This window comes from Epinephelus fuscoguttatus, linkage group LG1, assembly GCF_011397635.1.
Source record: "Epinephelus fuscoguttatus linkage group LG1, E.fuscoguttatus.final_Chr_v1".
NCBI lineage: Eukaryota > Metazoa > Chordata > Actinopteri > Perciformes > Serranidae > Epinephelus > Epinephelus fuscoguttatus.
This window is the reverse complement of record NC_064752.1, coordinates 16,567,349-16,581,211: the sequence shown is the minus strand read 5'-3', so window position 1 is coordinate 16,581,211 and position 13,863 is coordinate 16,567,349. Positions and strand designations below refer to the sequence as shown.

At 40.8% G+C, this 13,863-nt stretch overlaps 1 protein-coding gene across 3 annotated transcripts in view; it reads left to right on the top strand.

The window, feature by feature from the left end:
- asic1b (acid-sensing (proton-gated) ion channel 1b) overlaps nucleotides 1-13,863 on the top strand; it is a 237,842-nt gene that overhangs the window by 156,524 nt on the left and 67,455 nt on the right. The window contains exon 1 of one of the 3 annotated variants that reach the window (XM_049575088.1): nucleotides 210-1,218. The exons of the other annotated variants lie outside the window; for them this stretch is intronic. Coding sequence (XP_049431045.1) covers nucleotides 547-1,218 — 672 coding nt within the window. The 5' untranslated portion in view covers nucleotides 210-546. Of the gene's footprint in view, nucleotides 1-209; nucleotides 1,219-13,863 lie in introns of those variants that run through there. 3 annotated transcript variants of the gene reach the window in all.

The window sequence follows — 13,863 nt, the reverse complement described above, 5'->3', positions numbered from 1 at the left end:
TCATTCTTTTTTTCCTGTAAATGGTGAAACTCTGCCCCGGCATGGTGACCTGTAGCTGGGCCCTGTGGGAGTATTGTGTGTCCTATACTCCTCATGGCCTCACCTTCTTTCCCCTCCTCCTACTCCTTTCTTCCGTCTTCTTCTTCTTCTTCTTCTTCTCTGTTTAGAAATTGCTCTAAGGGATGGATCTGCCCCTGAGACACAAGGACAAGCCGAGGCAAGGCATCTCAGTTCAACTCAGAGTAGATGTGAATGGCAGTGGGCGGATTGGGTGGTTTGCTTTCCAGCTCTTTGCTTCAGATGATGTTTTGACTTTGTTTTGGGACAGTGTGTGTTTGATTGGGTCAGTATTTGGACCTCACTTTCAGGGTTAACTGAGTTCACAGACAGAATTTAAACTCTGAAGATGTTTCCTCTTGTCTGCTGAATTCCAGGATTATCTTGGTTTTGTGTCAGTAGTCAGATTTGCCAGACTTGTTGCTTGAGGATTCACCGTCTTGCTCTTTATCTTATTTCTAAGCATTAGAAAAGTAATTACTCGCCACCATGCCGGTCCGGATCATGTGCACCATCTCCTTTTCTGCCGATGATGAGCCTGGCAGAGGCTACGGTGAGGACGCCTTTGATGGCCACTACAAGCGGGTGAAGAAGAGTTTCAGTGATGGGGGCTCACAGGACCACCTGGATGGGTGTAGTCAGGTGGACGATTACAATGACGAGGAGGACAACATTAGCGAGGTGGACGACCTGGCCACTTTCTTTGGCGGTTGCTCGCTCCATGGTGCTAACCACGTGTTTGTTGAGGACAAGAAGTTTGGTTTTCGCCAGGGTCTGTGGGCGTTGGTCTTCATCATGGCCCTGTCCGCTTTCTTGTTCCAGGTAGCTGACAGAGTCATATACTATTACCGGTATGATTACATCACCACACTGGATGAGAAAGTGGCCAAAAACATGACTTTTCCAGCCATCACCATGTGTAACTACAACTTTGTTCGTAAGTCTCAGATGAGCTACAGCGACCTGATCTTCATGGGCCCTCTGCTGGGCTTCGAAGAAGGCATGGCACCGGGGTTCCCGCTCGCCCCGGAGCCGGACCGCCCGCCCGGCTCTCGCTTCAGCCTGGATGAGTTCTACAACCGTACTCGACACCGCATCGAGGACATGCTGCTGGAGTGTAACTTCAGAGGTTTAGAGTGTGGCCCCGAGAATTTCAGAGAGGTAAGTTACTGCGAGACCCCACGGCGAGAAGTATATTTTGAAGTAGTTTCACATGTTTGATCTTTCCGGGAACCAGCAGACTATAAATTGGAAATCATCAGTGCAAGTTGGCACTTCATATATTCTAGAGGTATTTTATATTCGTCTGGTACGCTTGATAGTTTTGATTGATTGGTGATATTGCATATCTAAAATTGAAATGTTTTCCAAAGGAATATAGACAGAAGGCTGCTGGATTCCATCAGGAAGTATCTTCTGTTTGGGTTCATTGTGAAAACTAAACTGTAATGCCAGGGTAGCAGTCCTCTCTCTCTGGTGACGACGTCCATAGAAAATCACTGATACGGAAGAAAGAGTTTATTTATTGCTGTGATGTAATTCATTCCTTCACAATCCCAAAATCACTGCTGTAAATAAAAACATTTTAAGTCTGCTGTCCGCTTTAATGAAACTCTATTGTAAATAAAAAAACAGAGCAGACACAATAAAAAGCAGGTCCCATTACCTAAAGTGGCGTGCTTGGCATACAGCTGTTACTGAATTAAACAGGTACTGAAGGAGTCTTTCTGCTGCTCACAGGAAACTTTGGGGCAGCCTGTCTGAATTTTGGTATTTTTGGTTTTGTAGCTGCTGCACCACATTCTCTTGAGTTTGCACATCAGACAGCACACGAGTGGAATACTTAATCGCCGAGAAGTGTTGACCAGATCCAGCTATTGGTCTATTGATTTCCTTGACCTTTGCACAGTTATGGATAGGTATGTGCGGACTGCTAATGGATGTACTAAAGTTACATGAGCTGCAATTACATCAGTGTGTAAAAGCATGTACATGACACAATATTCCCATTTAGACCAACTTGATAACATGATGGATTTGTTAAATTGCAATATATCTTTATTAGTAATCACTGCAGCATTAGTGATACCACAGTTACAAAAGCATTAGTGGACATTGTAGTTACAAGTGATAGCTTCTAGTGCCTAAATGATTAGTTGCTTAGTGGATTAGTTGATCAACAGAACAAGTAAGTAGAAATCATTTTTCTAATCTTTCAAGCAAAAATCACTGGTTGTAGCTCATTAAAAGTCATAATTTGCTGGTTTCCTTAGTGTTTGGGGGTTTTGGATTGATGGTTGGACAAAACAAAGACCATGGATATCTCAGTTTGGGCTTTGGATAATTGCCCATTATTCTGACAGTCTATAGACTAAATGATTAAGGGACTGTTGGTTATTTATGAGGGGGGAAGGGTTGGTGCAAAACGGGGGAGGCATGTTAAATAATTTTTTAATCACCAGAGAAGGACTTTATTTTATATTTAGGTCTAGAGGAGGGATATACAACTTTAAATGGTTGAAATTTATATTCATTTTAAATACCCCCTGAACCCCAAATCCCTCTGGTAGATTTGTAAGGCATGTTTTCTTTAAAATTACACCATTTATCATAACTCCAAAAACAAAAATGATCTTCAGATTTTGAGATTTCCAACAGTCCCAAGAAATTAGCTGTTTGTTTTCCTAATAGCTTTAATTCCCGTGCGGTTTGCCCGTCACATTGGCTCCAATACCACTCACATTTTGTGTGGATATTACCAAAAAATATGGTTGTTTATGGTGGAGGAAGGGTTATGCATTTGCTCCAGTCACTCAGGGAGGCAAAAGGAAAAATGCTTGTCACTTCGGGGAAGTTCAAGATAATAAATAAATGAATGAATGAATAAAATCACACCCAAGCCAACCTCCTCCTCTGATTAATAAAGTACAGTCCCTAACCGATTAACTAATAATGACAATAATAATTAGTTGCAGCCGGGTTGTCATGAGTCATTTCTTGAAATATAAATATACATATAAAATGTCAGAAAATAACTTACTTTATAGTCCCACATCTGTCACAGGGGAGATTAAAAAGTAGAAGAAAGCAGAATGACATGACATTAAACATTTAAAGCCTGTCTTAACAGGTGATTTTTTTCATTAGGAATCACACAGCGTCAACACCAAGAGCAGCTCTGACATTATGGGGTTGGGGAGCTTCTGAAGTAGAGAGCTGCACAGGGCTGCATCCTGTCAGCCAGATCGCAGGACTGTGAGTTTGGTGAAAGTGATGGAGCAATGTGAGATGAAGGTCTGGCTGAGGAAAATGTGGAGGTGAGAGTGGGTGAATGTAAAGGCAAGCTGTGAATGTGTTTCATTGCACCTCAAGTGAAAGGGCAAATAATTAAAATCACAGTGTCTTTATTTATAAAGTATAGTTGTGCAAGCTGCATGAAATTAATGTTCCTGCAGTTAAATTGAATCATTGCCGCAGTGAAGAATATGATACAGAAATTAACATTTTGAAGATTGGAAATAGTGTCTCCATCATAGCATTACGGTGGTATTTTTGGCTTGAAGAATTACTCTTGAACACAATTTCTGACAGTTTACCATCGCTGTGAGGACACACACTGTGCATGTTGTCACGTGGTACACACAAAACAGCAGGATTTGATTTTACTGCAAGAAAAAAGAGCAAAAAGCTGCTTTGACAGCAGACTATATATCTTACTCTACATATTTTTTATTCAGGTTTCAGTGTCTTACCCAAGCAAAAATTGCCCAGGTTGAACAATCAGTGTCACAGATGACAAAAAAAGCTGGGGTATATGGCCAATGTCCTTGAGGTGAAATAGGGCCGGCTGTCATCCTCTGTTGATATGCTTTTTAAAAGACAAAGTACTGTGACGGCAGTGCAGTCTGCCATTTTATTAGCATGAGAGGGAGGCAGTGACCAGGCTTTATTCAATGACAGACGTTACTGCTGCTGTGCTGTTCAAAACCCATTCTTGCTTTCATTGCGTCTTACTTTGAATTAGATGGAGTGCTCTTTAAATCACATTATCATCCCACACACCTCAGTGGAGCTGTGGCAGGTTCTTGCATTTAAATCAGTTGTAACTGTGTCCTTATAAAACTAATTATCTTCAAGTACTACATCATAAATAATTACAGAGCGGAGTAGAGGATTAGAGTATGTTGTGGAACAGATTTTACCCTGTTTCTTACACATCACTCACACCGTATTGTTTCTGCCTTATCAGTAAGATACAAGCAGCTCTTTAGATAGATATATATTTAATACCTGAGTGTGTCATTGTAAAAAGACGTTGTTAAGGAGGCCTTAAACATTGTGACTGTTCTATTCAGTGTGTGAGTAGGTGCGTATCTTGTTTGCATTTCATTTTTAAGTGAAATGGTGCATGCACGCCTGCAGGTTTCAGGTGTAGCTGTTACTGCAGTGAGGCTAAAGACCTGACTAACACAAGTGACAAGTAATTATTTCTTTGTCGCATCTAATGGGACTAATTATAGTAGTTGTCACTTTAACTTGGACCTTTCTACATTAGAGCCTCCCATGAATATGATCGTATGATTGTTCCTTCTGCTCCTGCAAGTCCATGCAGCAATTATAACCTGATGCCGTCTCACTGTTTCTGTTTCCACAGTGTCCAGAGCAAATTTTAAATGTGTTGTGTTGCTTTGAAAATGTTTAAGAACAGGACCAGCTGTTAAAGGAAAAATCCACTGTAACAGCATTGTGTTGTTCTGTGATATAAACTGTATGTTATCGGTGCAGATAACAGGTTCAGCATTGATTACGTGTTAGCATGCTGAGATAGTTTAAGTGATGTTACCATGGTGTGCATATTGTGTTTGCATATAACATTTCATAATCGTAGATGACGGGCATCTTTGAATGCTTTGACATCCATCTAGTCTGCATGTTATTTTCCTCCCGTAGTTAGAGCTGGACAATATATCAATATTATATATGGATATGAGACTAGATATCATCTTAGAATTTGGATATGGTAGTATCGTTAAGTGCTGTCTTTTCCTGGTTTTAAAGGCTGCATTACAGTAAAGCAATGTAATTTTCTGAACTCATCAGCTGTTCTGTTATTCAACTTTACCCACTTTGTGATTTTTTCCAAAGTACTGATGATTACTTACTGATGATAAAAATCTCATTGTGTAAATATTTTGTCAAAGCACCAGTAGTCAACCCTGCAATATCATCACATTATTGATATTGTCAGTGTTGTAGTGGAGGTGTACCCAAGTATACAGGATATACCCACCTCTTTCTCTGGCCCTTTACAGTATACCCACCTTTTAGCCAGAAAACTTGACCCTATACTTCATTCTACTTAACTCAGACCTGTTGTCCTTAATCGTGGACACTTTGTTGTGCTATCTTGTGGTAGTAAGAGCACAATATACTAACCAGTGTAAAAACAAGATGGCAGCCATCTCTGCCAAGTCAGTCTGCAGCTGATACTGATACAAAAGTGGACAAGGTCCAAAACCTGATCACGTTTTATGGCTGAAACTTGTTTATTTATGATTAATAATGTTTGTAGTTTGATATGGCAACAAATTTGACCAATTTTAGCAACAGTAACAAGCTAAGACACTGTCAATCAGTAAGTACTTGTTAGGAGACATTGGGACTTTATTGTGGTTGACAGTGTTTAGTTTTTCAAACTTATTGGGTCCTGCTGATACCAAATAGCTAGGAGAAATTAAAAATGCATACCAAAGAAAAGTTTTGTGTCTCGGGAGGATATGAGAGAATACCCACTTCCTCCTTGGTAACCTGCCCATCTACCTAGTAAAACACCCACCTCATCAACTACCACTAAGCTACTGGATGTTGTAGCGTTTGGTCAAAAATATTGTGATGTTTGATTTTCTCCAAGGTTCCAGCCCTACATGTAGTAGGCAGATTTAATGTAACTGTATCTGTTTTATGCTGCATTCACATGTATCAGGGAGATGGTAGATAGCCAAACAGATGTCATTTTAGTGGGTGAGAGCAGGATGGTAAAATCTGTGAGGCCAGCAGAGAATACCTGCAGTGGTAATGGTAGATGGCACTGCCATTCAAAGTTGAATTATTTTAACTTTTTGCTGTTCTCCGTGACAGAATTTACAACCACATGTTACAGAGCTTCTTCACACAAGGCAAAGGCACAGGCAATCTGGGGCACATTCAGTCTCAAAACATTGTGCCTGATTCCATGTGAACGCAGCATAGTCATAGGTGTACCTCAGTGTTGAGAGCATTAACTCGCTTAGCATATTTATACTCCCAATATGCCTGTGAGTGATTAAAAGCAATATGAGTCAACTTATTACCTGAGAGTTGTCAAAGGGCATTCTGGGAAATCATAAATTCAGGTAGACACATATGAAGCAAGCTGGGGGGATATTGATATAGCGAAAAAGCAATTGACAGAAGGGGGAAACAAATGAGACAGAAAGATAGACTAGCATCATTGCGAACAGATAAGTGATGCTTGTGCCATGAAGGAAATGCTTGGTAATATCTATAGAGCAGACTGAGTCACTTAACAGCATACATAATATATATCTCCTGAATACGTTTCTTCTGAACAGCAAATCAATAAAGTGTATTTATTTTGCGTAATGTGGTAATTGGCAGCACCACTGGTCCCAATGCGGCAAACACTGGACTCCTGCTAGTGCCTGTTTATTATATCTGCTAAGGAGCCGCTAATGGCCCACAGACTCCACTACTGGGAGTATTGAGAAGGGGCGGGAAAAGGGAGGTGAGCTGATTGATTGCTTTCTGTCTCTCTTAGTCTCTGGGGCTTTCTGTTCATTCCATCTCTCTCTGTGTGTCTCTGTCCACCATCTCCATCTGTTGTGTGCATGTGAGAGTATGTTTCTGTCTGTGAACGTGTGCACACTGCGATGAGCTCTGGCTCAGGGCCGGGTCAATAGTGAAGTGAACGCCCTGCAGATAGACGGTTCGGGTTGCAGCAGTTCTGTCCCAGAGCAGAATGTGAGCCCCCCTCAGAGCAGTGATCCAAATCCATGCTTCCTGCTCCATCGCCTGCCCATTAGCTACAGCTTGTCTTTCTCCAAAGCTCAGCATTGTCAACAGAATCAGCCAGTGGCTCCGGTTACGCCCTTCTCCTGTCTCCTCAAGAGCATCAGTCTGTATATGCCGCGGGCCCAGGCTTTAACAGACAGTCAGATAGGCAGACGGACTGTGAGGGGAATATTTTCAGAGAAAGGAAAATAAAATGCCAGAGCTGGCCTCACCATCTGGCTCTGAGCTGTAAATACTTGTTATGGTTCAGCGCTTCTTTTAAGCAGCCATTGGGAAGAGATTGTATCAGGGAGAATGTAATGTAATTATCTTCAAGCATATGCCATGATAAATTAGATGTTAGTAAATTATCTTGGAAAAAAAAAAAAAAAGCGCAATAGATCATAATGTGTGTTCCACCAACAAAGAACAAAGACTAACTGAATATAGCACTCTGCCAGCATCGAGTATGCGCCGAACTCAATTTGTTCCTGTCACTTGTAGAGCAACAGTTACTCTACACCTTGTGCAATTAGGCTAATTAAACTGTCACTTCTTCAAATGGAAATTGATTTTTGTGCCTCCGTTTGTAATGTGTAGTCATTTTGTGATTTATTTTATTTTCCAAATGCATTCTTTGGAGCGTGATCAATGTGTGATTCTGGTGGTTTCATTAGTCGGTGTGAAGCTCAGATCCATCAGTTGATACTAGCACAACAGCACAGACGCATTGTTGTCTGGTGCTGAGCAGCAAACACTGCTGTGTGTTTTGGTTTTAGGCGTTTCCCTTCCCTATGCTGTGCCTGACCCTGTGTAAGCAAACTGAACCCCAAAAAATGGATTTCATATTTCAGGTTATGGAAATAAGTTTGATTAAGCACAAGTATAGTATAGACTGCAAAAAAAAGTGGTCATTACCATCTCAGAGTTTTAAAAGTGCTGAAATGCTTCCTCCCCTCTGAGAGGTGACAGCACAGGGTGATTAATTATTCATGGTAACACCGAAATTCAGATAGCTGTCTGTGACTTTCTCTCATCTTCTCTGCCATTATTAGATGTTTTCAGATGAGAAGTTCAGAGGTGCCCCTCTTTCATGCATAGCTTTATATCACAATTTACATTTTATCAAAATTCTGAGTGCTAAGCTTATTAATACATTAAAATTTGCATTCACTTAAGTGAGATGACGCTATATCTCATGCATAAGAGTAATGCATCTCTTCTCTTAATCCCCATTCAAACCAGTCTGATGATCTAATTAGTGAAAATTGGTGTCTCTGATACTCATCTTCTTTCTGCTTTGTTTTCAAGGCTTCCCAGCGATTCATTTTGCTTGCCAGCATGGATAATTCCGCTTTTAGCTGGCAGTGCTCTCATATCAAACAGTGATCACAAGGGGGCAGTGTTTTACAATTATTTTAGAACCTAAACTGGGTTTCATGGAGTTCTTGGCACTGTGATGCTGCATGCTGTTCTTTTTTTGTTTTTGTTTGCAAGAAATCACACAGAAATATACTTAATCCCATCTCTAACGAAAACCTTTGATTCACACTACAGTAAAACATCAGACCCTCTGAGCTGCAGTGACCGCCGCACAGTTAAAGCTTCATGTAGAAGCAGAGCTGCTGCCAGTGGAAACACAGTTGTTGCGTTTTTGTGAAAGAACTGTTTTCCTGGGGGATTAAACTCTATTTGTGTGTTGTGGGGATTAAATAAAATGAATATAACAAATCAAACATGAGCTGAGGTTTATTCACTGTGGACGGCCTTGGCAGAAAACCACCCTAACTCATTCTCTGCTCCTCTCTTCTCTCTGTCCCTCCCTCTCCCTTCACTTTTTCTGTACACGAAGGACTCAAGTCCAGTCGCAGAGAGACACTGTGATACTCTGTCAGTGCATCCCGTCTCTCCTTTCCATCCAAGTGATGGACCCGTGTTTTCAAATGCAGCCATTTTAATTAAATCTCTCATCAGTCTTCTTTGGAGGTTGGTGACAAGGGGTGCAGCAGCGCTCACTCTCTGTTAAGATGACTCCAATCCAATATAAAGCCTGGGTTATTTAAATTATACAGATACATCACGACCTCTCTTCAATATCAGCCAACTCTTCACAACACAAATGCTAATTAATCATTAAAGTGGCATGAATAAAAGGAGAGAACTTTCACTTTACACTGCGACTAAGATAAATGACGCCTAATGATGTGAAAATGAGGGATACTGCAGTCTTGCTGGAGCAATTACATATGAATAAGACATATGGCAAGTGTCCTACACAGGGCCAATAGCCACTTACCAGCAGCTAATTAGTCTGATGAGAGGGTCTTAATGGCTTCCTACAGGATGCTTAATATCAGAGCTGAAATAAATGTTTGGCTCAGAGTGACAGAAGGATGTTTAAGGAGCTTTAAGTAGCAAGGTGTTGTCCTTTTTAAGAGCAGTGGTTGAGTGTTCTCTGTCTTTTTGTGGCTCTGTCTCTGTCTTCCTCCCGAACTCCAGACTGCGATAAGAATTCACAATATTCACATTCACAATAAGCTGTTTAGGGTGAATTTCCATTAGCAGGATAATCACTAATATCGTGTCCAGCAGCACCCACAGAGGCTGCTGGGTAACCAACAAAAGACCATCTCAAACTTGACAACGTAAACATTCTTAACGGGGCCTTTTATATTTCCTGTTGGGATGTTTTGCAGTGTATATGAATGACATCAGCTGACAGGAAGTAAACAAGGACCCAAGCTGTTGCCTACCAGTGCAGTTCTATAGAAGTAGTCCATGAAACAGACTCTGAGAAAAAAGGCTGCATAAGCACCAACCTTAAAAAGAACGCAAAAGATCTTAGGGCCTGTGACCAGACAGAGTTTGTTTTTTTTTTTCAGTGCTAGTATCTTTCTTCACTTTTTCCCAATGAGGAGAGAGTTCATGCACCCGCCTAGAGAAAAGCATCGTGCCCAGCGTCTTTTTTCAGATCACTTCTGCTACTTTGTGTAGCTGCTCTTAGCACTTCTGGTTGAAAAACTTCTCATAAAGACACTGGTGTCGTCACTGCAGCTCCTTCAGCTACTTTGTATCCCGAGCTGTGTGATACGTTAGTCAGAAACTATCATACAGAGACAGAAAAGCTAATTTGTGGAAGATCGTCCAGACACTGAATGTTGTGGGGGAGTGTTGCGCATTTAACGCCATATGACTTTTAAGGTTGTTCTTAACTCTCCAGTCAACACGTCTTTTAATGTAGTGTTATGTTAGCCACCCAGCTAATGTTAAAGTCAAGATATTGTTGTCATAGAAACAAAACCCTCATTTAATGGACGATGCTCTCCCCTAACCTGCCACCACTTTTCTGCCAAAGAGAAACACTATATAGACACAGGCCCTGAATAAAGCATTGGCATATTTCATACTCAAAGATTCAGTAAGATCATCTGGATTTCCATCCAAATGTAGCACAAATTCAACCAAATTTTCAGCAAATCTGAAAATACGAGTTTATGCATTTTTCTATCCACTACTTTTATGCAAAAAGTGGTAGTTGGTTCATCAAGATGAGCAGTAGGTGGCAGTAATTCTCCAGTCAAGTGCCACTGTGAGGCTTATATAGTAGTGTACATGACACTCCCCTACAAACCATGCCCACCACTAGTACAAGACAAACCCACCAATGCAAAAGTTATCTGAACCCTGCTACGATGCTACACTGTATTGAATAAATGAGACCAAATGTAGCAATAATCTACTTAATAGTTCATAATACATGAGGACAAGATGTAGCCTTCCCATGACCCTCATCCTAACCTTAACCGCCTCTCTTTCAGCGTAATACTTCATAGCTAATGTTTGCTAATTGCTAACTTAGCATTTGCATAATTAACATGATGTAGCCTTCCCATTCCCTTACCCTAACCTTAAAGGGAAATTTCAGTGTATTTCAACCCGTCTCCTATCGTCCTAAATTTGGTTCAAGTGACTAGTGACATAGAATTAATAGTTAGCATGTTAGCCGTTAGCCTAGATACAGCCGTAGCATCAGACCTGTTAAAACGTAAGTGAACGGGCATCCCTTCAAGTGCAAAGTTAGTCCACTAAACAAGCTTTTTTTCCACAAAGACCGCCTCATATCGTTAGGATAAATGTCAGAGAACATATAGAAAACAACATGTAAACGTGTTGTCTTACCTTACCGGTGTGCTGCCATGTTTGTTTACAATTTAGCTCTGCTTTCCAAAGTGCAGCCGAAATATATCTCGCCAGCTCTAGATAAAGCCCAGCTGGATACTAACATTACTCCAGGTGGAGGTGTCTCGTCCTCGGTCACATCCAGACCTTGAAAATAAGGCTGCAACCGGTCCCATTCCTTGCAACAGAGGCATTCCTCTTCTGTGGGCACTGGGGCACAGCATTCACAGGTACACCACCAATCTCCAGAGATACGCAGCCTTGTGGCAGCCATTCCTCCTCTTTCGTCCTCTAACATTACCTGTTGCGCCTCTCTCTCTCTCCTCCTCCTCCTCCTCCTCCTCCGTTCAGGCGACCGTCCGGTTCTGCCTTCCCGCTGTTGCTGTTTGTTCAGGCACGCTATGAGATTGCTGCTTGTTCTCGCGATATTTCAGCTGTGCTTTGGAAAGCAGAGCTAAATTGTAAACAAACATGGCAGCACACTGGTAAGGTAAGACAACACGTTTACATGTCGTTTTCTATATGTTCTCTGACATTTATCCTAACGATATGAGGCGGTCTTTGTGGAAAAAAGCTTGTTTAGTGGACTAACTTTGCACTTGAAGGGATGCCCGTTCACTTACGTTTTAACAGGTCTGACGCTACGGCTGCATCTAGGCTAACGGCTAACATGCTAACTATTATCTGTATGTCACTAGTCACTTGAACCAAATTTAGGACGATAGGAGACAGGTTGAAATAAACCGAAATTTCCTTTTAGCCACCTCTCTTTTAACATTATACTGCATAGCCAGCTAATCGCTAACTCACAATTTTTTTGGGACTTCCGATTCCAGACTAGGCAGTAAAGGGGGCTGATCGTTGGCGATTTATGTAGCTAGAGGGTGAGTCATGTAGCTGCTACAGCTGCAGTTATACTTACTTGGCCACTGCAGGGGAAGAGGCTGCAAAAAGATGATGTAATTAAAAGAGCAACAGTCAAACCTAAAATGAAGAAAAACAATGAATGTAAAATAATTGAGAGCACACTGGAAAATGGAAAAAGAAAGTAATAACTAATATTACAGCTATGTGCTCTTGGAAGAGTTCTGGTAACAACCATGTGTGTATACATAAGCATATTTAAAGCAATGCAGAGACGACAAAGAGAGCTTGCAGCGACCTGTGCTAGGACTCTATGTCATGACACATCATCATTAATCACTGAATTTGCTTCCATTGCACTTAGTCGCATTAAATTTTTATCAGTACACCAACTTTCCACCTTTCCCAACTGTAAAAACTTGTTGGGATATTTCAAGTTTTTTTCACATTTTGGCATTTACACTCAGGACTTTTTTTTTTTTTTTTTTTTTGGCTCAAATTGAAAATGTGCATAAAAAGAAGTGTATGAAACACACCTAGTTTTTTGTTGTTGTTTTTGTCACTAAAAAGATGCATGTCCTCTCTGTGGTGCAATAAAAATATTAATTTCTTAACAAAATGTTAAGTAAAGTGATTCCAGCATGTTTTAGTCATTAGCCATTTTAGTTCTAAGCATATTGATGAGTATCGGGATTTGTGGCATGCAATTTTCATATCGTCCCATGCCTGAATTATAAATCACTGACTGTTCTAAAAGATACTTGCAGCCTTGAGCATAGTTCAAGAATATGGAGTTGTACAGAAAGAGATATCTAAGAGATGTGTTGTGTGTGTAGTTTGGTATTGAAAAGATGCCTGAGGGCTACAATGTGTTTGTGGCCAAACTGGTGTTTGCTGCCTCTCCTCTCCACAGTTTCACAGATGACTGTATCTATCGTGGTCAGCAGGACTCTCTTGGGAAGTGAGTGGCTCTCTGTGGCATAGTGTAGAATCAGCAGGACACCTCAGTTCACCCCAGACATGTGTGTTTGGGTATATTTCTGTATGTATTTATGTGTGAGTTTGCAGAAGAAAGAGGCACAAGAAAAATGATGGAGACAAGGGGTGTCAGCCTTTTTATATAGAGCGTGTGTTAATGCCTATGAATTCTTATTGAACATCACTTCTTACACGTCTTGCAGTAGTTGACTCTTGCTCTGTAACACTGCAACATCCATTTACTGAAAAATTTATGTTTGAATCCATTTGATATGGATCCACGCCAAATTTTAAGGTGCATAAATGGATTTTAGGCCACAAGTTCTTTGGGGAAGAACTCCAAAACACACTCACAGACAAATATATAATGGCTCCTTACGCATCAAATATTATCAGCTCTTTGGAGTTATGTCAGTAAACCAAAACAATGCTGTAGAAGAGGCTGCAGAGTTGAATGATAATTTGCTTAAGGTCATCAGGTCATAAGGACATATTGAATGTAGTCATTTGATTTGAAGATAATATTAAGATTTTGATTCAGGTCTGTCCTAAAGAGTAATTTTGTTTTTGTTTTGTTTTTCAACCTCGACTCTATTTTCCCATGTTTGGTGTCTAAATGCCTAATGGAACAACACTTTTTTAAATTATGCCAATAGTGGGGAAACAGGGCTGCAGCTGGCACCAGCGACACTGCCAATTTTCAGCTGCCAAATTATGTTTACTAGCTGGCATTGG